Source organism: Sciurus carolinensis, chromosome 14, assembly GCF_902686445.1.
Source record: "Sciurus carolinensis chromosome 14, mSciCar1.2, whole genome shotgun sequence".
NCBI lineage: Eukaryota > Metazoa > Chordata > Mammalia > Rodentia > Sciuridae > Sciurus > Sciurus carolinensis.
This window is the reverse complement of record NC_062226.1, coordinates 35,061,586-35,087,746: the sequence shown is the minus strand read 5'-3', so window position 1 is coordinate 35,087,746 and position 26,161 is coordinate 35,061,586. Positions and strand designations below refer to the sequence as shown.

Genomic DNA, 26,161 nt, shown 5'->3' with positions numbered 1-26,161 from the left:
TTCCACTTCCGGTACCCGGTTTCCGCTTCCTGCTCCTCGTCCAATCCCCAGTCCACCCAGGGTTTTCCGTTTCCGTCAATTGCGGCTCACGGGCCTTGGACCCTGGTCTATGAAATTTGGGCTTTGTCAGGCTGGGGGTCCTCTCCCGCCTTTTCCAGTGGCAGTGACTGTGTCTCTAACCACTCATCCATCTTGCGGTCTGTCCGCGGGTGGGTTTGAGAAATGCACCGCTTGAGTAGATTGATGAACCTCAACTTAGGGTTCCCTGAGAACCCCGGGAGCTGTGCAGAGGTACGAAGGCACTTTTAAGTCAGCCGGGCCCACTGGCCCTCCCTGTCAACTTTGCCCTCAGAAAGGCAGCTGACTTTTCACCAGAAAAGATTGTTTTCTTTCTCAAAGTAAAACCTTTTGGGTTGTTTCCGGAGTGGAAAAGAAGAATAAAATCAAGAAGCAATTTATTGGTCTTGCCCATTTGACTTGCTGTGCTGCCTGTAGTTGTAATTCTGTACGATGATCTGACACGAAATAGACAATACAATACCTGATTGATGTAACACTTAAGTATATCTTTTTCACTAGACCCTTCTCAAAAAAATATACAATCTTACCTTTTCATATGCACGAGTTATCCCTACATTGTTATGGGGCACAACTTAAGAACAGACCAATCACCACTGAGAAGTCCAAATTTGAGAGTCCTTATTAAGCCAGTTAGCTGATTGTCTCACATAATGCCCCCAAAAATGGCTATTGGGAGGACAGCCTGGACCATAGAGTTGCAGGGGTTCTTATACCATAAATCACATCAATCGTAAGTGTTGCTATGATTCAAAAATACAAACTACATGGAATCATCAGCAGAGGGGGAAGTGGGTCAAAACGAACCTATCTAGGTTCAAACTAAAGAATGGTTACAAACATCCACACAATCATTATTGACATCACCGTTAACATGGTGCATTATTTAGGATAAATAGGAATCAAGAGAGAACAATTTTTCACCATGAGAATTGTCATTTTTGTATTGCTAAACATGTCATGCTAAGTAACTGATGATGGGTACAAAGGCGGGGTGTTCCCATGGGAGAAGCATTTCCTACATAACATGAAGTCTCAGAGCAAAATGGAGTCTGTTTAGTCATTGCCCATATAGCCTGGCCTGTAACATTTCCATAAGCCAAATCTGTCAGCCCATCACAACATAGCCTGAGAAAATAACTCAAAGCCTTGTTGCTACATTCTCTGGAGTATACCTCAGTTGCCCACATAAGAAACACCCGAATCCCAAATCCACATTCCAGGTATTTCAGGGCTTCTAGTTTTCTGACTTTTGGAGGTTCTTATTTGAAATCACCATTTTCTCAGTTAACTGACATCTTCAACTAATACTTGATCAAATTTCCAACAATGGTGAGAGCTCCCAGAGATTGAGCAGGCAGGACTCTGACCCATGGATCTTAGCTACTGCCCATCTCTTTGCTTCCAATGTGAACTTTTAATTTTTTTTTCAGTGTTTAAGACAGACATCTTATCACTAACACCTCCTCCAAATTTGATAATCTGCTGTGGAGCCATTTTCCCTGGGCATGAGGAAAGACCAACTGAAATATAACTTCTGTTGTTTTGCAATCAGATTGTTGAAATACCTGTTTTATTTAGTCACCCTGGCGGGAGTGGGAGTTCACTGAGCAGAGATAAATCGTGCTTCTCTATTCCCCCAGTCCATCCCAACTCCAGAGGGCCTGGAAACAGTAGGTACTAGTGACCAAGCTCACCTAGATTAAGGGTGGTTCAAAGTTATGCCTGAAGGTGCTCAGTGACCTCAGGTCTCCCTGAAGAGACAAGGGAGGTCGGTAATGTTTCTTGAACTGTCCCTCAGTGTCTGCCCACGTACGGTTATTAGCGGAGTTGGAGCCCTACCAAGCCCACTTTACTGTGGCACGTGGCAATCTGCGCAGCTCTCTTTGGAGAGAACCCAAGGGCGGAGTCACTCAGGCACCGGAAGTTCGGGGGCGGCACCAGCGCCTCGCGGGTACCACCCACCCCAGGCGCCCAGAGGCACCTTCGCACCGGAAGGCCGCCTGCTCACGCTAGAGTGCTAAGCGCCGCCATGTCCGTGCTTCGCCAACTCGGTGCCTTGAGGCAGCCGGTGAGTTGGAGCGCGCGGGGTGGGGCGGCGGAATTCCTCCCGCGTGCAGCAGGTGGGATCCCGAGGTCCTGGGGCCTGTGAGCGGCTGCAGGCTGCCTCCTGGGACTTAGAGGCGCACAGGCCTGCCCTGGGTTCCCATGGGTTAGAGGGCACAAAGTTTGGGTTTTGGAACAACACGTGCTCCCTTTTCTGGTGGTAAAAGTGGCCGTGGTGATTGGGGAAAAAAGAGAAAATTGGAGGCCGGAGGCCGCTTGGCCTGTGCAGGCGGCGGGCAAACTTCGTCCTGTCTGGCGCCGGGGCTCCCGCTGGATGGCCCAGGTGGATTAAGCCTGTTCTTTGCTGGGGACTCGTGGTTTAGAAGCCCTGCAGTCGAGGCCCTACGCCGCAATACCTTTGGCCTTCATCTATGCAGCGCTGAGTATTTCCTGTGGGGAAATGATCGAGTGGTTTTTCCGGGAGGTTGGACCTGACTGAAACCTTCCAGATTCTTTCCCAGAAATTACTTTTCAGAAGTTTTTGCTACTTTAGAAGTTGGAAAGATGACGTCTCACAGTTGCTTTTCACTGTTTATTGGTGAAGTGGAGTTTTCTGGGATTTTTTTTTTTTTTTTTTTTTGCTTTCAGACAACACTACTTGAGCATTTGCTCCAAGTAGGAATTGAGCTGGGCAGGCAGCTGAATCCTGGTCCCTGCCCTGGGAGGGTTCATTGTCTCTGCAGGAAGATACTCAGTGTTACAGGGCTGAAACCACCGGATTAGAGTGACCTCCTAACACCCATTACAGAGGATAAAATCATTATCTCTACATGAGAGGGTTTGAGGGATAGGGGTCAAGATATGTATCCTAAAGGAGGCAAAAGAAAGAAAGAGCTTAAAGTATTAACAACTGCATATGAACTTTATGGGTCATGATACTATTATAGGACTATACACATTGAGCGCTTTCTATATACCAGGCCCAAATTTATGAGGACATGAGAAAGCATAGTGTCTGTCAGTCAGGGTATATTCAAGGGGAAAAAACAGTTACTAATAAAGAATTAGTAACTAGAGCCTGGTGTGGTGGTGCATGCCTATAATCCCAGTGGCTGGGGAGGCTGAGGCAGGGGTATCCTGAGTTCAAAGCCAGCCTCAGCAACATCCAGGTACTAAGCAACTCAGTGAGACCCTGTCTCTAATATAAAATATGAAAATAGGGCTGGGATGTGGCTCAGTGGTTTAGTGCCCCTGAGTTCACTCCCTGGTACCAAAAAAAAAAAAAAATTGCAAACTAGAATAGGGCATTAGAATAATGAGAGAATGGCTAGTAAGAACTAATGGGAGCATTGAAAAGTATAGGGATAAGCCAGGTGCAGGAGCACAGCCTGTAATCCAAGATACTTGGAAGTCTGAGGCAGAAGGATCACTTTTGAAGCCAGCCAACATAAGAAGGGCTGGGAATGTAGCTCAGAGGTACAGCACCCCTGGGTTCAATCCTCAGTACTACAAAGAAACAGAATGGGAAGAACAAATATAAACAATGACCATTGCCTCTATTGTGGAGATGGAGTACAGAAAGAAGAGCTCCATCCCTCCCCAGCTAGAAGAGATCAAGATCTTTTTGGAACAGGTATAGCCATGGGTCATTAAATAGCATCAAGTGACTGGGGTTATACCAGTGGAACTTTATGCAGATCTACCCTCCAGAACTTTTTTGCCACTTCTAAAATGCTGAAGAAAGTTATTCATTGGGAGAGACTCCTGGAAGCCTCTGCCACAAAACTTCCCAATAGAGTGCCAGGGAAAACTGGCTGTTGGGTGTTTTTGGTTGCCAAGCAAAGCAGGAGCAGGCACTGGAGAAGCTGCTGAACTATAGGAATACTACTGAGTACATTTGGTCAGGAAGAAAATCCCATTTCTCCTGCAATGCCTATTTAGGGCATTTTACCAATAAATAGCTTGTTGTCAAGATAGATAGCAACAGAAAAAAATTATTTTAAAGGCTCAGATGCATTTTCTCAGAGGAGGCAGTGAAGGGTGATTTTGGTGCTGAGAGGCAGTACATTGATGAGGTTGTAAGAGCCAACACATCAAAAACAGCAATAAGATGGAGTCTTAAACCTAGATGGCTTCACTGATGAATAATACCACACATTTAAAAAAGAATCTCAGAAGTTGCAGATAAAGCATTTGACAAATTATGATTTAAAACAAAACAAAAAAAACTAAAGTAGGATTAGAAAGGAACTTCCTTCACCTGATGAAGGGCATCTATGAAAAACCCACAACTAATATCATATACATTACAACTAACAAGTTCAGTGAGGTTTTAGGATTCAAAAATAATATACACAAATCAATTGTATTTCTGTATATTTGAAGTGAAATTTAAAAATCCCATTTATAATAGTATCAAAGAGAATAAAACATCTGGAACTAAATTTAACAAAAGACCTACCAAATTTAAACTCTGAAAACTACAAAACATTGTTAAAATAAAGAAGATGCAAATAGTTGGAGATGTTCCCTATGTTCATAAATGAGAAGAGTCAATATTGTTAAGACAGTGGTACTATCCAACTTTGTATACAGATTTGACTTAATCACAGTCACAGTCCCAAATGACTTCATGGCAGAAACTGACAAACTACTCCTAAAATTCATATGAAAATCTAAGTGACACAGAATAGCCAAAACAATGTTGAAGAACAGAGTTGGAGGATTTACATTTCTGATTTCAAAATTTACCACAAGTCTGCAGTAATCAAGACAGTATAGTCCTGGAATATTCATTAGACATAGGTCAGTGGAACAGAATTAAGATTATAGAAATAAACCCTTACACTTAATGCTCAATTGATTTTGGGCAGGGATGCCAAGGTGATTCAGTGGGAGGAAAACAACATTCTTTTCAACAAATGATATTTGGACAACTGAATATCTACATGCAAAAGAACAAAGTTGGACCCCTATCTCAAACTACATACAAAAATTATCTCTAAATAGATCAAAGACCTAAATGTTAGAACTAAAGTTGCAAAACTCTTGGAAAGAAACATGGAGACAATTATGATGGTAGTTTCTTAGACCTGACACTACCGAAAACACAAGCATTAAAAGAAAAAAATAGAAAAATTAGACCTAGGGCTGGGGATATAGCTCAGTTGGTAGAGTGCTTGCCTTGCAAGCACAAGGCCGTGGGTTCAATCCCCAGCACCGCAAAAAAAAAAGAAAGAAAGAAAGAAAAAAAAAAGAAAAAATTGACCTAATCAAACTTAGAACAAAACCCAATAGAATGGAAGAAAATATTTGAAGAATCATTGCTGATAAAGGACACGTTATCTAGAAGATATAAAGAAAATTTACAACTCAGTAAGAAAAATAAAAATTTCCCAATTTAAAAGTGGGAAAAGGATCCAAAGAATATTTCTTCAAATAAGATTAACAAATAGCCAATAAATCCACAAAATATGCTTACATTTTGTCATTCAGAAAATGTAAAGTAAAACCACAGTGAGAAACTATCTCAACCTCACTAGGATAGCCATTATCAAAAAGACAGTTTTAGAATGTCACTCTAAAAGATCCTTTGTACCTATTTGCAATCAATTCCTGTTCCTACCCCAGCCTTACCCAACTGCTAATTTTAGTTCCTGTCTCTGTAGTGTGCCTCTTCTAGGTGTTTCATTTAGATGGGACTGAATAATACACGTTTGGGGTCTGGCTTCTTTCACTTAATTTTTTGAATTTTGTACATATTTGTAGCATGTATTCTTTTTTTTAAATTTGGAATGCTAGTATATTGTATAGATGAACCAACCACATTTTGTTTATCCATTCATCAGCCTGTGGACTTTTGGGTTATTTGTCCTTTTTTCATTATGATTAATGCTATGAATACTGTATACAAGTCTTTGTGGGGAGGTATATGTTCATTTGTATTGGATAGATAGGTACCTAGTAGTAGAAATACTGGACTATGTGATAAATTTACATTAGATTCTTAAAAAACTATCACCATTTCTTAAAAAACTAGCACCATTTTACATTTCTGTCAGCATTGTATAAAGATCTGTTTCTCCACATCTCAACATTTGCTATTGTCTTTTTGATTATGGCCATGCTAGTGGGTATGAAATGGTATCTCATTGTGATTTTAATTTGCATTACCCTAATGTCTAATAATGCTAAGAAAGTTTTCATGTACCTAATGACCATTTGTATGTCTTGTTATATTAATAGTGGGCATTGAACCCTGAGGCACTTTCACCACTGAGCTACATCCTCCAGCCCTTTTTCTTTTCTTTTCTTTTTTTTTTTTTTTCAATTTTGAGGCAGAATTTCACTAAGTTGCTTAGGGCATGCTAAATTGCTGAGGCTGGCCTCAAACTTGCAATCCTCTCTCAAAGTATCTGTATCTCGAGGTCACGAAAGCCACCTACTTAATGGTGAGGAGGTAGGTTGCTCTATGTCCTATTTCTTGCTGCATCATTGAGCTGACAGCAGGCCACATTTTGCACTTCCACGTTCAGCTTTTCTTGAAAGTATATGAACCTGTGGCAATACTAAGCTTGTATTCCCTCATGGTAGCTGAGTCATGGTTGCCCCCAGTGGGGTAGATATAGTAATTCTGTTACTTCAGCCTTGCATTGCTATGACAAAATGCTTGACATAATCAGCTTAAAAGAAGATTTATTAGAGCTTATGGTTTCAGAGGTTTTAAACCTTAGCCTATGGTGAGGCAGTACAGCATGGCAGGCAGACTTTGTGAGAAAATCTGCTCACCTCATGGCAGTCAGGGAGCAAATAAAAGAGAGAGAGAGAGGGTGGGGGGAGGAAAGGGAAAAGACAAATGGGGAGGGAGGAAGGGAGGGAGGGAGAGAGGGAAGGAGCGACCAGGGTCCCAATAGGTCCTTCATGGGCATGCCATCAGTGACCTAACTTCCTCTCAATAGGCCCACCTCCTAAAGGTTCTACTACCGCCCAGTACTGCCACAGGCTGACTACTAAACCTTTAACAAATAAGCCTTTGGGGGACATTCCAAATCCAAACTATAGCAGGAGTTTAGGGACAGTGCCTGCAAGGCTCCACCAATAAGCCTAGTGAAGTACTAATTCAACAAATAAAAGATGTTCTTTTCATTGATATTACAGTGACTCAACAGTTCAGAATTAAAATGTTAAAAAAGTATTTAGGGGAAAGTGGGGACCAGAGCTGAGATTTATAGATGGACTTGGATGTAGAGATTTTAAAGAAATATTGTTGAGTTGCCATGCTTGGCAGTGTGCTCGTACATGCAGTGTTGCACATGGTTCTGTGTGAACTCTGGAGCTGGATGCTTGGATCTGAATCCATGCTCTGCCAATTATACACTTGGTAACTTTTTTATGCCTATGCTTTCTCATTTCTAAAATGGAGAGACTAACAGTACTAACTTAACTTGAGTTTTGAGTAAATATATATAAAGCAACCTAGAATACTCTTAGATGTATACTTATGCATTATATGAGTATTTTCTGTTTATTTTAAAAACAAAGTTATATGGGCTGGGCGTGGTCACACACACTTGAAATCCCAGTGGTTTGGGAGGCTAAGGCAGGAGGTTCATGAGTTCAAAGCCAGCCTCAGGAACTAAGTCCTAAGCAACTCAGCAAGACCCTGTCTCTAAATAAAATACAAAAAAGAGGCTGGGGATGTGGCTCAGTGGTTAAGAGCCCCTGGGTTCAATCCCCAGTACAAAAATAATAATAATTAAAAAAATAATAAAACAAGGTTATATGGTAGAAATGCTTTACTCCTTGAGGACATTGTTTTCTTAGAATTAGAGAAGTCTCTCTAAGTGAAAGGACCCATTTGCTTTCTTGGTTTCATTCTGATTCTTCTTGTAATTGCATGAGCTCTGTTTCAGGCATTATTAAATCTTCTCACATGGAAACTGAAACTGACCACTCATTCTGAATACATCAAGGGACCCCTGAAGCAAGACCCCAGGACATCTGCCAGGAACAATTCTTGTCTCCCAGTTCTGTCTCTTTTTATCTATCTATCTGCATCTCCTTCGGTTACCAACTTTTTTCCCTGCCTCCCTACCCTGAGTCTTCTCTCCCCATCATAGTTGCTGTTTTCTCACAATTTCTGCCTCTCACTCCTTTGATGTGCCATGGTACATCTTGCCTCTACCTTGGCTTTGCTCTACTTTATGATTTTTCAGCCCCAGACATCATTGCCAACTGCCTCACTTTTGGTTTCCCAGTCTAAATCGCCAATAGTGTAAGTGTGTAGACACAGAGCTTTTTGATGTGGCAGCTTCAGAGACCAGTGGCTTTGGCCTGGTGACTTAGATATTTGCACCACACTGGCTAGCAGATGGTGAAAGCTGAGGTAACAGAGCACAAAATTTCTTAGCCTAGACCTTCCTCTTCAGTAGGAAGAACTTGCTAGCACAAAGATGAAGCATCAGATATGAACATCAAAGAGATAAACTCTTACAGTAGATGACATCCATGGAGAGTTCTCACATGGTGTGTTATTCAGCATTCTCCAGAGAAACAAAACCAACAGGAGATAGATATAGCTATAAAAGGACATCTGTTATGAGACTGGTTTACACAATTGTAGAGCATTCCCACTATCAAGGTTTGCAAGCTAGAGAACTGGGAAAGAAGGTGGTATAATTTCATCTGAGTCGGAAGGCTTGCAAACCAATGGAGCTGATAATGTAACTCCCAGTCCAAGTCTGAAGGTTGAGAACTGAGAATGGAAGCCAGAGAACCTGGAGCTGTGATGCCTAAGGGCAGGAGAAGATGGGCATTCTAGTTGAAGAGAAAGAGTAAATCTGCCTTCTGCCTTTTTGTTCTATTAGGAATCAGACAGGATGATCCCTCCCAGTTAGTAAGGGTGGATCTTCTTTACTCAGTCTACTTATTCAAATGGTAGTTTTTTCTGTAAACACCCTAACAGGTGCACCCAGAAATAATGTTTTAACAGCTATTTGGGCATCTCTTAGCCCAGTCAAGTTAACACAAAAAAGTAACTATCACAAGGGCGTGAGGGTACCTGCCTAGATCTTTTCTGTGTGTCTAGCATTTAAACATGTAAGCAGATGTCATTTGATAGGTCCACAGTGTACTACAATATACTTTAATGACACCTTTTTTTCTAAAGCATCAACATTTTATTTATTTAATAAATATACAGAATTTGCTAAATACACAGATCTATTTTAAGAGCATTATATATATATATATCAATTCATTAAATCATCACAACAGCTCTATGAGTTGCTATTATCTTTGGTACTTTACCAAAGAATAAAGGACAGAAATGGGTTTTGACTCAGGCAGCCTGACTTCAGACAGCCCTTTGTTATACTGTCTTTCACAGCCTTAGGTTTGTAAGCAAAAATAACCAATACAGTTTTGGCACCCTTATGAAAACACAAATAACCAGGATGGAAGTAGATCTCTAATGGATCAGCAAGCTTTCCTTCATTCTGCAGCACAGTCGGTCAGGCCTGGGAGGGCTCATTTTCTGTGTATGAAAATGGCCTCTGGGTTACAGAAGGTATCTGAGTTTTATATTTCACAGTTAATCATTGGAAACTGCAGACGTGCCAATTGGATAGTCCGGGAACTAGTTGTGTGGGTTACAGTTTTAACTCAGGAAAGTAGTTGTTAAAAGTTTGAAACTCATTGTTACCAGGAGAGATAGGAGCTGGGATCCTAAGGAATGGAAACTCAAATCCCACCCATTGCCTTTCTTCTTCCTCTGGGATTCATTGTTTCCCAGAGCTTCACTATTTGCTTTTCTCCTTCCAGCACATCAGCAAAGGGGAAGGGTAAAAGTCCAGGGCCCAGCATTTCAGCATCCCCCTTTTCCCTTCAGGGCCCCTTGTGGTTAGGAAGGGATGCATGTTTGGTTTTGGTGGAGATTCTGGGGAGGAACCCAGGAAGGGATGAAAGTTTGCTTTTACCCAGGGGACCCATTGTTACTGGGAAAGGATTTACTGGAAGAGGTTTAACATTTGGCCAGTTTCCTTCCCTCCTTCCAAGCCACACCATCTTTCATTTTTGCCAGAGGCTGTCTTACAGGAATATTATTTTCCATCACCCTGGTCAGGATTACCTGACCAGACTGAGCTTTCTAGAAAGGCATACTCCTTGATTTTCTTGTGGCATTCTTATAACTTTCTAAGATAAAAGGCATGAAGGGGCTGCCTACTCAGATTTTTGTCTGTTTCACACTTTTCATTTAGAATGGTATTTTGTTACTTTTTTTTTTTAATAGGAAACAGGACTACATAATTGAGTCAGGCAGTTCTGAATTTTAATCCAACTCAAACATTTAGCTCTGTGTGGGCCTTTCTCATTCTTAGTTTTCATACTGGCACTGGGTTCAATCCTCAGCACCACATAAAAAAATAAAAGTTATGAAAAAATAATGTTTATAAAAAAGCATAAAGTTTTTAAAAAGTATATAGGATTGCTGGAGTATTAGAGAATATATGAAAAAAAACTGGGTATAGCTGGGCACAGTGGCACATACCTGTAATTCCAACAATGCCGGAGGCTGAGGCAGGAGGATTGCAAGTTTGAGACCAGCCTCAGCAACTTAGCAAGACCCTCAGTGACCTAATGAGACCCTGTCTCAAAATTTTAAAACATAAAAAGGATTTGGGATGTAACTCAATGATGGAGTTCCCCTAGGTTCAATCCGCAGTACCAAAACAAACAAATACCTGGTATATTAAGTGTTAATTATATAAGTTAATATTGTTGGCAGAGGATGATAAAATCCTTGCAATCACTTGATAGACTTTAAAAGAGCCACTAGAAAGACTTCATGGCCATAAAGAACCCCAGGAGGTTTTATTACTATTAGGAGGTACGAGGCTGGACTTTAACCAAGTATTACAAATATAAATTACTTGGGTCACCATAACCTATTCCCACTTCAGACATTTCTAATTGATTACAGCATTGTTTCAGGTTGGGCTCAGGATCCTTTTCCAGATGGCTTAAGGACTTCTGATCAGTGGGAACTGCCCAAGAGATGGAACCTGTTTTCTATATTTCCTTTAAGCCCAGATATAGAGCCATACCTTCAGTAGCTCATCTCAACCTATCTTTGTATCCTTTCAGTCTTTTCTTCACCTTGTGACCAGTAGGCTTTGGAACAAGTTGCCTGTGGTGACCCTGAACTTCCGCCTTTTTGAGGCTCACCAGGAAGAGAAGTCCAAACCCATTAGTCGTTACCCCATTCCCTACAAGAAGGACCTGCCTTTTGACATTGTAGAGCTCATGGAGGAGATAGAAAAGAAGGTAAGACACACCTGGTACAGGGAGTCACCGCTGTCGCAGACCTTTGTTTACCTGAGTGAAATCCCTGGTACTAATTACCACAGCCTGTCCAACTTCCTCACTGTGGATGGACCCTTCCTTTGGGTCCTTTTGTATCTCATACCTTTTCCTCTTGGGTTCTGAGACTCTTCTTTGTCATTCAGTCCTCTGCCCATATGTGACAGAGGTACACTCTGTAGTTCTATTTAGCACTATAGTGTTGAGATAAAACCATTGAGAATATGAGGAGTTGCTTAAACAAGTGCGAGAGGTATCTTGTTCTTTTCTTTTAAAGTTACTTTTAAAAATTACATGTCGCAGTGTGGTGGTGCATGCCTGCAAACCCAGTGGCTCAGGAGGCTAAGAGAGGAGGATCACAAGTTCAAAGCCAATCTCAGCAACAGCGAGGCCCTGAGCAATTTAGCAAGACCGTTTCTAAATAAAATATTTTAAAAGGCTAGGTATGTGATTTGGTGGTTAAGTGCCTCTGGGTTTAATCCCTTGTATCAAAAAAAGAAAAAAAAATTGCATGTTGAAGCCTGGCATGGTGGTGCATGCGTGTAATCCCAGTGTCTCGGGAGACTGAGGCAGGCGAATTGCAAATTTGAGGCTAGCCTCAGCAACTTAGCAAGGCTCTAAGCAACTTAGTGAGACCTGTCTCAAAATAAAAAATAAAAAGGGCTGGGATATAACTCGGTGGTGAAGTGCATCATTTGGTTTCAATTCCCAATACCAAAAAAAGAAAGAAAAATTATTGAAAAATTAGATGAATAAGCAGAAAATTTAAAAATAATAAAAATCTGATTCCCCTGTACAAAGTCAACCACTGTTTTGTTTGTATAAATGTATATGTACTTTTAAAAATGAGATCTTGTTATCTTGAACTTGTTTCTAGGTCAAAACATTCTTTTTAGTGGTTACATGATATCTCATTGTGTAACAGATATTGTAATTTATTTCAACAATCTCCAAATCTTAGATTCTTAGGACTTGTAACAATTTTTGTGTATATTTCTTTTCATTTATGTACATATTTATGTTTATACATATATCTTTTTGTACATTACTCCCTGATGGTAGTTTTTAAAACTGGTGATCTCTGCTGTCAAATTATAAGACACTTCCTTAAGCATACGCATTTGTTCTAAACTTTTGTTGTTCAAAGTTGGTAGTGGTGCATTGTTTTCCAAACAAAATATTGTATGGAAATCCATTATAAAAAGATAAAAATATGGCTGTTCTGGTGGGAAAGGTTTGGAGCCCTCAGCACCATCAACAGCTGTCCACATCTCTCCCATTTTCCTACCCTATTCCCAGACTCTCTCTGGTTAATATAAATAGTTCTTTATGCTCTGTTTTCTAGACCACTAACAAATCTTTAGCATGTGTTATCAGCTAGGGTTCTTTCAGTTACAATTGTACAGAAAATCCAATTTAACAGGTATAACAATAAGGATAATTCAATGTCACACTTAATTGCTGGTCCAGAGATAGGGTAATTCCTATGTTGTTAATATTCAGCAGCTTACTCTTACCATTAAGGATCAAATTTTTTCCTTTTTGTGTGTGTGTGGGGGTACTGGGAATTGGGTACTCAGGACCTCACACATGTTAAGCAAGCACTCTACCCCATCCCTTCTTTATATTTTATTTTGAGACAGCCCTTTTTTATATTTTATTTTGCTGAGGTCCCAAGGCTGGCCTTCAACTTGTGATCCTTCTGCCTCAGCCTCCTAAATCTCTGGGATTATAGGCAAGTGCCCAGTAGATTCTTTCCATTTGGGGCTCTGTCTTCCTTAATGTGATGGCTGCTCAGACTTATTCCCTACAGTCATTAGATGACTATTGCAGCAGCAAACATTACATCCTTGCACAACCTCTAGCAGGAGTAGGGAGGGCATGCCCTTTCCTTATATTCCTTTTGGAGAGCCAGGAAAGCTGCCAGCTGACTTCCCTTCATTTCTCAGTAGCCACCATGGAGTCACATGCCCATTTCTCAGCCAATAACTGACAAGCAGAATGAAATCACCATAATTGGTTTAGAACAATCAGGATTCACTCATTAGAGTTGGGGAAGGGTTATAACCTGCCCTGAAATTCCTGACAACCTCATATTTGAACAACATCCAGGTTCTGTTGTCAAGGCAAGAGGGAAGGAATGGACAGTTGTCTGTCATAGCATACTATTAGAAAACACACTGAAAACTCAAAATCCCAAGGAATGGCCTTCAGCTCTGGGCCTTAGTTTCCTTATCTATAAACTGAGGATAAAAATACCTGCTTTGGGGAATCCAAGATGGCGGACTAGAGGGAGGTTGCATTCCTTGTCGCTCAGTAATGCCGGTTTCAAGCAGAGGATATCTGTTTCTTGGTGAGGCAGTTTTTGCTGCTTATCGATTCCCTGGTGTTTACCCCATTTGTCTGCTGTGATGACCTGCAGTCTGCCAGCATATTGACGCCTTTTTTGAGTGCACATTGATCACTGTCAGGCGCCTATCATCCGCCATTTGCCTGCCTCTGGCTGGTCCATTGCCTGCCTTACACCTATCCATCACCCAACGCACGAGGTTCACCTCCCGATCATCCCACAATAGTCAGCAAACTGATCGCCAACCTCCAGTGGAGCACCAGCTGCCTGCTGTTGCCTGGAAGTTCTCTGTCACAGTACCTGCAGGTTTGCTTACACGTGGCTGCCGCTATTTTGAGACAACAGCCAGGCCCTGTAGGACCCCTGGCCGGACTGACTGAGACCCGTCTCCAGGATCCCTCAGCCCGACCGATCACTCCCTGCCTCTGGGGCCCTCACATTGACTGACTACTCCCTGCCGCCAGGACCCCCAGACCAACTGACTGCGTCCTATCACCGGGACCCCAGACTGACTGATTGCAGCCGGCATCCAGGATCCCACAACCACACCAAACACACCCGACCTCCAGGACCCCTGCCTGACCAACCGCATCCCACCTCCAGGACCTCCAGCTGACGACGTCCACACCCTGAGCTGCAGCTCCCCATTTGCCAACACATTTGGAAGCCAGAGTGGCCATCTTGGATAATCCTGGAAGCCATAGCTCCGATCTTTAGGTGGGGCAAATCCCCTCCTGAGACACCTGCTGGAGGCTTGAAGCTCATGGCCAGGTACCTCTCATGCATCAGGCTACTGAACACTGGGAGGTTTCATTACTATATGACTGTTATACTATAGATTTTCTTTGTTCTCCATATTGAAAAAATTTAAGTTTTTATTTCTTTACTTTTCTTGCTCTCTTTTCCTTTTGTTTACCTGTTCCCTCAGAGTTTCTTTCTCCCTTTTTTGCATGCTAATATTCAATTTCTTTTGATTACACTCTCACCCTTTCTGTTACCTAGAACTTCTGTATAATCTTTTCTTATCCCATTAACAGCCACATTCTACATCCCTCTGCATCCTCTTTGTCCTCCATTAGAAACTGCAGACCTTATTGCAAATCTGTTTGTTTTATTGAGGATAATATTTAAACTCATTCTGTTTATTACAACAATTTTGTTATTGTCCTCATAGGGGCTATTTGCTCTAGGATTGCATAGTGTCTGAATTGGGCACTGTTAATATTGATCTCCCCTTAAAGAAAGGGTTTTGGAAACCTATAGGGCCACTATAATCCTATAGGGGGAAATCTGCAATATCCCATATCTGCACTGCTAGAGGGGAAGATACATGAACAACATGAAAAAACATGGGAGGAAAATGATCCAAACAAATCTAGATTCTATATTAATAGAATCCAATGACAGTATGTTAGAAGAAATGTCAGAAAAGGACTTCAGATTATACATGATTAAGATGATTCATGAAGCAAAGGATGAGATAAGAGAGCAAATGCAGGCAGTGAATGTCAATACCAATAAGCTGAAAGAGCAACTGCAGGAAACAAAAGATCATTTCAACAGAGATAGAGATTCTCAAAAAAAAAAACCCAACAGAAATCCTTGAAATGAAGGAATCAATAAACCAAATAAAAAACTCAATGGAAAGCATCACCAAAAGACTAGACCACTTGGAAGACAGAACCTCAGACAATGAAGACAAAATATTTAATCTTGAAAATAAAGTTGCCCAAACAGAGAAGATGGTAAGAAATCATGAACAGACTCTCCAAGAACTATGGAACATCATGAAAAGACCAAATTTAAGAATTATTGGGATTGAGGAAGGCACAGAGATACAAACCAAAGGAATGAACAACCTATTCAATGAAATAATATCAGAAAATTTCCCAAGCCTGAAGAATAAAACGGAAAATCAAATACAAGAGGCTTATAGAACACCAAATGCACAAAATCACAACAGATCCACACCAAGGCACATTATAATGAAAATGCCTAACATTCAAAATAAAGCTAGGATTTTGAAGGTCGTGAGAGAAAAGCATTAGATTACATATAGGGGGAGACCAATATGGATAGCAGCCTACTTCTCAACCCAGACTCTAAAAAGCTAGAAGGGCCTGGAACAACATATTTCAAGCTCTGAAAGAACATGGTTGCCAACCAAGAATCGTATACCCAGCAAAACTAACCTTCAGATTTGAAGATGAAATAAAATTCTTCCATGATAAACAAAAGTTAAAAGAATTTACAAATAGAAAGCCTGCGCTACAGAATGTTCTCAACAAAATATTCCATGAAGAGGAAATGAAAAACAACAATGTAGGTCAGCAAAGGGAGGAACTACCTTAGAGAAAAACCACTCAAAGGAGAAACCAAGCCAACTTAAAAACCAAAAATAAGCCAAATGACTGGGAATACAAATCATATCTCAACAATAACCCTGACATAATGGCCTAAACTCATCAATCAAAAGACACAGACTGGCAAAATGGATTAAAAAGAAAGACCCAACAATATGCTGCCTGCAAGAGACTCTCATCTCATAGAAAAATATCCACAGACTAAAGGTGAAAGGATGGGAAAAAACCTACCACGCACATGGACTCAGTAAAAAAGCGGGGGTTTCCATCCTTATATCAGATAAAGTGGACTTCAAACCAAAGTTAGTCAGAAGGGATAAAGAAGGACATTTCATACTGCTTAAGGGAACCATAAATCAGGAAGACATAACGATAGTAAATATTTATGCCCCAAACAATGGTGCATCCCTGTACATCAAACAAATCCTTCTCAATTTCAGGAATCACATAGACCACAACACAATGATTCTGGTGACTTTAATGCACCACTGTCACCACTAGATAGATCTTCCAAACAAAAACCAACCAAAGAAACCATAGAACTCAATAACACAATCAATAACCTAGACTTAATAGGTATATATAGAATATTCCATCCATCAACAAGCGGATTCACTTTCTTCTCAGCAGCACATGGAACCTTCTCAAAATTAGACCATATGTTATGCCACAAAGCAGCCCTTAGGAAATGCAAAAAAATAGAGATACTGCCTTGTGTTCTATCAGATCATAATGGACTGAGAGTAGAAATCAGTGACAAAATAAAAAACAGAAATTACTCCAACACCTGGAGACTAAATAATATGCTATTGAATGAAACACAGATAACAGAAAACATCAGGGAGGAGATAAAAAAATTCTTAGAGGTCAGTGAGAATGATGATACAACATACCAAAATCTGTGGGACACTATGAAAGCGGTACTAAGAGGAAAATTCATTGCATGGAGTACATTCCAGAAAAGAATGAAAAGTCAACAACTAAATGACCTAACATTACAGCTCAAAGCCCTAGAAAAAGAAGAACAGAATAACAACAAAAGTAGTAGAAGACAGAAAATAATTAAAATCAGAGCTGAAATCAATGAAATTGAAACAAAAGAAACAATTCAAAAAATTGACAAAACAAAAAGTTGGTTCTTTGAGAAAGTAAACCAAATAGACAAACCCTTAGCCACACTAACAGAGAAGGAGAGAGAAAACTCAAATTACTAAAATTTGTGATGAAAAAGGAAATATCACGACAGACACCACTGAGATCCATAACATAATTAGAAGCTACTTTGAAAATCTGTATTCCAACAAAATAGAAACTACCAAAGACATTGACAAATTTCTAGAGACATATGCTCCTCCCAAACTGAACCAGGAGGACATACACAAATTAAACAGATCAATATCGAGCAATGAAATAGAAGAAGCCATTAAAAATCTACCATCCAAGAAAAGCCCAGGACCAGACGGATTCTCAGCCGAGTTCGACAAGACCTTCAAAGAAGAATTCATTCCAATACTTCTCAAAGTATTCCAGGAAATAGAAAAAAAGGGTTCCCTACCAAACTCATTCTATGAAGCTAATATCACCCTCATACCCAAACCAGGCAAAGACACATCAAGGAAAGAAAATTTTAGACCAATATCCTTGATGAATATAGATGCAAAGATCCTTAACAAAATATTGGCAAACCGTATCCAAAAGCATATTAAGAAAATCGTGCACCACGATCAAGTGGGGTTCATCCCTGGGATGCAAGGATGGTTTAACATCCGTAAATCAATAAACATAATCCATCATGTCAATAGACTTAAGGATAAGAATCATATGGTTATTTCAATTGATGTAGAAAAAGTGTTCGACAAAATACAACACCCCTTCATACTCAAAACACTAGAAAAAATAGGGATAGTAGGAACATACCTGAACATTGTAAAGGCTATTTATGCTAAGCCCATGACCAACATCATTCTTAATGGAGAAAAACTGAAACCATTCCCTTTAAAAGTGGGAACAAGACAGGGATGTCCTCTTTCACCACTTCTATTCAACATTGTCCTCGAAACTCTAGCCAGAGCAATTAGGCAGACCAAAGAAATTAAAGGGATACGAATAGGAAAAGAGGAACTTAAGCTGTCACTATTTGCTGATGACATGATTCTATATTTAGAGGATCAAAAAAACTCCTCCAGAAAACTTCTAGACCTCATCAATGAATTCAGCAAAATAGCAGGCTATAAAATCAACACGCATTAATCTAAAGCATTTTTATACACAAGCAACGAAACAGCTGAAAGGGAAATGAGGGAAACAACTCCATTTGCAATAGCTTCAAAAAAAATAAATACTTGGGAATCAATCTAACCAAAGAGGTAAAAGATCTCTACAATGAAAACTACAAAACATTGAAGAAAGAAATTGAGGAAGACCTTAGAAGATGGAAAGATCTCCCATGTTCTTGGAAAGGCAGAATTAATATTGTCAAAATGGCCATACTACCAAAAGTGCTGTACAGATTCAATGCAATTCCAATTAAAATCCCAATGACGTACCTTACAGAAATAGAGCAAGCAATCCTGAAATTCATCTGGAAGAATAAGAAACCCAGAATAGCTAAAACAATCCTTAGCAGGAAGAATGAAGCAGGGGGTATCACAATACCAGAACTTCAACAATACTACAAAGCAATAGTAACAAAAACGGTGTGGTATTGGCACCAAAATAGACAGGCAGATCAATGGTACAGAATAGAGGACACGGACACAAACCCAAATAAATACAATTTTCTCATATAGACAAAGGGGCCAAAAATATGCAATGGAGAAAAGATAGCTTCTTCAACAAATGGTGCTGGGAAAACTGGAAATCCATATGCAACAGAATGAAACTAAACCCCTATCTCTCACCCTGCACAAAGATCAACTCACAATGGATCAAGGACCTTGAAATGAGACCAGAGACCTTGCATCTTATAGAAGAAAAAGTAGGTCTAAATCTTCACCTTGTTGGCTTAGGATCAGACTTCCTTAACAGGACTCCCATAGCACAAGAAATAAAAGCAAGAATCAACAACTGGAATAGATTCAAACTAAATAGCTTTCTCTCAGCAAAGGAAACTATCAGCAATGCAAAGAGAGAGCCTACAGAGTGGGAGAATATCTTTGCCACTCATACTTCAGATAGAGCACTAATTTCCAGAATCTATAAAGAACTCAAAAAACTCTACACGAAGAATACAAATAACCCAATCAACAAATGGGCTAAGGATATGAACAGACACTTCACAGAAGAAGATCTACAAACAAACAACAAACATATGAAAAAATGTTCACCATCTTTAGTAATAAAAGAAATGCAAATCAAAACTACCCTAAGATTCCATCTCACCCCAACTAGAATGGCGATTATCAAGAATACAAGCAACAATAGGTGTTGGAGAGTATGTGGGGAAAAAGGTACACTCATACATTGCCGGTGGGGCTGCAAATTAGTGCAGCCACTCTGGAAAGCAGTGTGGAGATTCCTTAGAAAACTTGGAATGGACCCACCATTTGACTCAGCTATCCCACTCCTCAGCCTATACCCAAAGGACTTAAAATCAGCATACTACAGAGACACAGCCACATGAATGTTCATAGCTGCTCAATTCACAATAGCCAGACTGTGGAACCAACCTAGATGTCCTTCAGTTGATGAATGGATAAAGAAACTGTGGCATATATATACAATGGAATATTACTCAGCTATAAAGAATAATAAAAGTATGTCATTTGCAGGCAAATGGATGAAATTGGAGAATATCATGCTAAGTGAGATAAGCCAATCTCAAAAATCCAAAAGGCGAATGATCTCACTGATAAGTGGATGATGACACATTTTGGGGGGTGGGAGGGGGGCAAGAATGGAGGAAAGAGGGACTGTATAGAGGGAAAAGAGGGGTGGGAGGGGTGGGGGTGAAGGAAAAAATAACAGAATGAATTAAACATCATTACCCTATGTAAATGTATGATTACACAAATGGTATGCTGTTACTCCATGTACAAACAGAAACAACATGTATCCCATTTGTTTATAATTAAAATAAATTTTAAAAAATACCTGCTTTACCTACCTTACAAGGTTGTAGAGAAGGATAAATGAGATTGGATGTGTGAAAGAACCTTACAAAGTACTTTACTAATATTGAGGCTTGTTACTAACTTAATTCTTAGAAATAATGAGTACCACCAGCGCTTCTAGGACCTAAACAGTAGAATCTAAATTCAAAGACGTCTCATTTGTTTTATCTGTTACATTCACTTTCTAAACTTCATCAGACTACTTACCAAAAAGACATTTTATACCCCTTTAGAAATAATAATTATAAAACCCTAAAAGATGAAGGTATGTATAAAAAGGCTGTGACCTTCCCAAGAGTACATCTGGATTCAGTAGACAATATGGGGAGTACCCAATTTCTGTTTGCTTATTCTGCAAATTCTTTTTGCTCTTAGTTCCATTTTGTGTGAACCTGTCTTTTTTCTTCCCTGCAGACAGGATTTTTACCAAATGTATTTAAAGTTTTATCTTACCGGCCATTGGAATTCCGAGCCTTCTTTGCTTATTACAATGCCATCTACAACAAAGCAACAGGTAAAGAGAGAATCAATGCTAAATCATTCTTGGGTGAAATACATGTGCTTACTTGCCAGCATTTCTTTCCACATGTCCCAGATTGCTGGGGTTAGGGAGAAGCTCAGCTTCAGTGACATCTCTGGATTCTGAGTTAGAGGTCTAAGTCCAGATTTGTGGTAATAGATATAGAACTGAAATAAGCCTGGCAATCATGTACATAATACTTAGGATTCAAATTAGGCTGCTGCTAAGCAGAGACAAAGATACATTGGTTTAAAAAATGTTTTCTCTCACTCTTTCTCTCTCGCCTGGTAGTCTATATAAGCTGCTAAGTGCTGGCATAGTGTTGTTTACTGTTTGGGACTGCCCTTGCCTACAAGCTTAGCTGGATCACCATGTACCAGCAGAAAGGAGCAGCACTGATGGGAAAAAGTCCCTTCTCTTTAAGGTCATGACATAGGAGTTGTGTATATCACTTCTGTTTATATCGCATTGGATAGAACTTTGTTTCACTGTCTCATCTAGCTACAAGGGAAGCTGATTGGCCATGTGCCCAGCTAAATGAAGAGGTTCTATTACTGAAGGAAGAAGGCAGATACAGGGAGAAAGCCAGCAGTCATAGAGTGGTTCTCTTTGGTCTGTTACTAGCCAGCTTCCCACCCTGAGCCCCTCTTTATGTTCAAGTCAAAATGGGGGCTACATTTTGTTCCCCATAGCATTTAGGTCTCATAAGATTGCCTCTCTAACTTTGCTCATACTTTACTATGCCCCTATTTGTGCCTTTGTGAATCTGATTTTTCATTCAAAGTCCATCTCACCTGCCTTCACTTATAAGGAAGAATTCCTTGTCTGATCGCCTACAACCCTCTCATCTGCCCTTTTCTGCAGCTTCTCTATTCTACAGGGAAAAGACCAATTGTGTGTTCATATGTGAGTTCTGCCATAAATAATCCAAGCAACTTCAGCAAAGTACTTAAATGCCCCAGAGCCTTAATTCCATTACTAGTAAAATGACATTAATAATACCCACTCACAGAGCTGAGGTAAGGAGTAAATGAGATTACATATGTAACGTTCCCAGAATTGTGCCAGGTACCAAAGTGGGTTCTTTCCTTTTCTGCCTCTCCCTACCCCTAACAGTAGCTTCCATGAAGTTAAGAAGTCTTTTCTTTTTCCTTCTATTTTATTTACTTACTTACAGTACTAGGGATTGAATTCAGGGCCTTGTGCATGCTCTGCCACTGAGCTACATCTCCAACCCTTTTTATTTTGAGACAGGATCAGTTGCCCAGACCGGCCTTGAATTTCAATCCTTTCTGAATAGCTGGGATCACAGGTCGATGCCATCACATCCACCTCTTTCTTCCTCTTTTAAGTGTTAGCCTAACCTGATGGACCTCACAAAATATTTTTTGAATTTAGTAATTCATTCAACACATTTTCTGAGCAACCACTGTCTGCTCAGTACTTCTTTGGGGATGTGATGGACAAAATTTTCTTTTAAAAACAATGGGCTTTCTTTCTTTCTCTCTACCTCCCCTCTCCCATACTAAGGATTGAATCCAGCCCTTTTTATTTTTATTTGGAGACAGGGTCTCACTAAGCTTATGAGGCTGGCCTCAAACTTTGAATTCTCCTGCTTTAGCCTCCCAAGTCATTGCAATTATGGGTATGCCTGGCAGAAAAAAATAGGATTTCAAACATACTCTTTTTTTTTTTTTTTTTTTTTTTTTTTTTTGCAGTGCTAGGGATTGAATCCAGGGCCTTGTGCTTGCAAGACAAGCACTCTACCAACTGAGCTATCTCCCCAGCCCTCAAACATACTCTTAAAAGAAAAAAACGAACAGTGAACAACCAAAGAATAAGAGGAGGAAAAGAAGAATAAGAGAAAGAAAAGAAAGAACAAGTTGACTTCAGAAAGTACTACATACAGTGAAGAAAGTAAAATGCTGGTGATCAGGAGGCTAAAGCAGGAGCATCACAAGTTTGAGGCCATCCTAGGCCACTTAGTGAGACCCTGTATCAAAATAAAATTCATAAAGGGCTGAGGATGTAGCTAAGTGGTAGAGTACTTGCGTATCATGCACTAGATCATGGGCTGGGTTCAATCTCACCAATCTCAGTGCCACCAATAAATAAATAAATAAAAGCAAAATAGGCCAGTTAGTAGCAAGGGACAGGAGATGAGTGAATGAATGAATGTGTAAGTGAATGGCAGGCAAGTTGATGGGTGAGCAGAGCCTACTGCTAAAACATGACTGAGCCTGTTTAGGTTCTAAGCTATTGCCCAGGAATTGTTGACAGGTTTCTTTCCTCTTCCTCTCCAGGACAGCTCAGCCGAGCAGACAAGGAACTCATTATTGTAGTGACCAGCCTGGTAGACAGGAGCCTATACCATGTGGTTGTCCACAGTGCTTGGTACAGGGTCTACTCAAAGAACCCAGTGCTCTCTGACCAGGTTAGTGCCCACCTCCCCTGTTCCAGTTCTAGGGCCTTTCCATACCTGAGGAAAGGGCAAAGCCCATGTCATTGTATGGTACAGGGAACAAAACCTCTAACTCATTGCTTGAATTCCCTTCCAGTTCCTGTCACTGTGCCCACCTGCTTTTGCATGTATGTGGTGTTTGATATTGGGAAAAACTATGTGCCAGATTAATATCAAACATGTTACTGGTTACTGGACATACATTCTATCAAATGCACATAACTGCCTCTCTAAGGCAGTTAACTGCCGTATTGTAACCATTTTACACTTGAGGTTCAGAGATTTAACTTAGCATAGAACAACTATACTGTGGCAAGAATCTCTTTTCAAAGCTTGCCTTCTTTCTGCTACAGTATACTGTTTGCATTTTCTTCCAGTGTGAATTTTGTCCATCCACTGATTATTCTTTATGGGCCCAAACCAACTTTTTAGGGCTTTTTAAATTCTTACTGTTGATCCCAAGCATTGGCCTGTCTGCTTCTAATTCTGGAACTGCCTCCACTAGCTCTTGCCCATCAAGTCTCTAGCCAACAACTTACCCTGTCCTTGCTTTGTCCAAAGTCATGCCCTTTGGGTATCATTATTATGTCTATTTCCAGAAAAATAGGATAAGACATAGTAAATGTGGATTTATTACCAAGCTTACAAAGTCCTACTGATAGCTACAGTGAAATCCCTGATCCTTAAGACTGGTGAATAGAAACATGTGTTCTCTGCATTTATTCTCAAAGTTGAGGTTCATCAGTTTCCCTACACCCCAGTTTTCCCTTTTGATTTGACCTATGGAGAACCTATTCCCAAAGGGTCTCTCTTGCCAGCCTGAAAATGATTTCATGATCATCCCCTTTGCCCTGCTGAGTGCATCCTGCCCAGTCACCCAACTTTTGCTCATCCAGGATCACTCTCCCAAGTGGCCATAGAGTGTGTTATCACAGAATGGTTTATGGAATGTTACAGTTTAGATATGAGTTGTCCCTAAAAGCTCATGTGTGATACAGTGCAAGAAAGTAGAAGTTAAATGATTGGTTTATTATAACCCTAACCTAATCAATGTGTTAATTCACTGATAAGGATTAAGTTGAGTGATAACTATAGGCAGGTAGGTTGTGGCTGGAGGAGGTAGGTTATTAGGGGCATGCCTTTGGGGTATATATTTTGTCCCTGGTAAGCAGAGTCTCTCTCTGCTTCCTGATTATCATGTCCTGAGCTGCTCTTCTCTGCCATGCCCTTCTGTCCTCAGCTTGGGCCCAGAGTAATGGAGTTGGCCATCTATGGATTTAGGCCTCTGAAACAATGAGCCCCCAAATAAAACTTTTCCTCCTCTAGTAGTTTTTGTCAGGGCTTTTGATCACAGTGGCAAAAAAGCTGACTAAAACACCGAACTATTTTATTTTAAGGTTTTAGTGGTTTCTAGTATTTTGCTTCAGCAAGGGAAAAGATTACCTAGTCTTTGGAATCCATTACACTTGAAATCAGATCCCAGCTATGCTGTACTTTAGCCATATAATCTTGGGGAAGTCACTTCACCTCTTTGAGCTGCAGTTCGTCAATAAAATGGGGATGATAATAAAAATACAACTGCCTGGGGTTTTTATAAGAATTAAATGAGATAAAGAATACAAAACATTGAGCACATTCTTAGCATACAGTAATTGATAAGCGTAAGCTATTAATTTTGTAAATATTTTATTTGGTATTGATTGGTGGGGCAGGTCAAAGAGAATTTTTGAGCTCTACTTTTCTCAGAAAACTTTGTTTTGGTCTGATTTTTACCCCTTTATTCTAGCCTAGAGGGTCTTTTTTTCCATCAGTGTCAATTTTATTAAGCCTGTGTTTGATTATTTGTATTGTAGTTGACAAGATAATCCGCTTCTGACTGTGTATTTTCTTGCAGGTCTGTGTGAATTGGAGAAAGTCTGATCTCCCTGCTCGGGAAAAAGCAATGCTGGAGTTTGCACTTGCTGTTTCCCGGGCTGATGATATAACAGATGACCATTTCAAAAAGCTTGAGGTGTATGGCTTCAGTAGAGAAGATGCCTGGGACATAGCTGCCATTTCATCTTTTTATGCCATGGCCAACCGTCTTGCTCATTTTATCAAACTCATTCCCAACAAAGAATTCTACTTGATGGGCAGAACGAGTGATGTTAAGGACATGGAGAGTGAACTTGCTGCTCCCAAAGTTTAAAAAATTGACAAAAGTGTTTATCATTTCAGTCCTGTTGTATTAGAAGACATCAGTTGGAAAGTAATTTTAAAAAATATCTGTCACTGGATAGAGAAGAAAGTAAATAAATGTATTTCCTTGAGTCTCAGGCTTTCCCTTACTGAGGATTTTGCTTCACTCCCCAAGAAACTGCCAGCTCCTGTTAACCCTTTTCTGCTAGCAAGTTCTATGTATTATCCTCAGCAACAGTGATGAAGGCCTCACCTCCATCCTGGTTCCATGACCTGGCAGATGCAGTACAAGAAGGACTGACCCTGGGCTTTGTTGCTTGTGAGGTTTGATTCAGATCACCAGCGCCCCTCAGTCACTCCTGGCTGGACATGTGCCCCTTCCTGTAGGGAGGAGCATTGATAAAGACTTGGTCTACTGGACAATAAATGGCAAGTGGGAAGAGATTCAGGGCATCAACAGTCCACAATTGTAGGCACCACGCAGACAGGACTTGTTAGTGCAAAAGTTATTAAACTGAGTCCTTGTACTTAAAAGCTGAGCAGGCAGTATGCCATGCCGCTTACTATAAGTGACCTGCACTTAATACGGTAATCCACCCCTCCCTCATGTCAGTGTACAGTGGGGACAACAGTAACACAGCCACCGCTCACTGACAGCTATAGACCCACTTCCAGCCTCAGTCAGTACCCACC

General features: G+C 40.4%; 1 protein-coding gene across 1 annotated transcript; it reads left to right on the top strand.

Moving 5' to 3' along the window:
* The first annotated feature begins 2,110 nt into the window (after positions 1–2,110).
* On the top strand, positions 2,111–25,478 carry LOC124964073 (uncharacterized). The gene is made up of 5 exons (XM_047523993.1): positions 2,111–2,149; positions 11,269–11,448; positions 20,724–20,823; positions 23,133–23,263; positions 25,185–25,478. The coding sequence occupies exons 1-5, from the start codon at positions 2,111–2,113 to the stop codon at positions 25,476–25,478; spliced, it is 744 nt and encodes a 247-aa protein (XP_047379949.1).
* The last annotated feature ends 683 nt before the right edge of the window (positions 25,479–26,161 follow it).

Excerpts from the sequence above, each read along its gene's own strand:
- LOC124964073 (XM_047523993.1), top strand. The coding sequence starts at position 2,111 with ATGTCCGTGCTTCGCCAACTCGGTGCCTTGAGGCAGCCG. Across the intron at positions 20,824-23,132 it reads CATCTACAACAAAGCAACAG|GACAGCTCAGCCGAGCAGAC; the intron begins GTAAAGAGAGAA and ends CTTCCTCTCCAG. Across the intron at positions 23,264-25,184 it reads ACCCAGTGCTCTCTGACCAG|GTCTGTGTGAATTGGAGAAA; the intron begins GTTAGTGCCCAC and ends ATTTTCTTGCAG.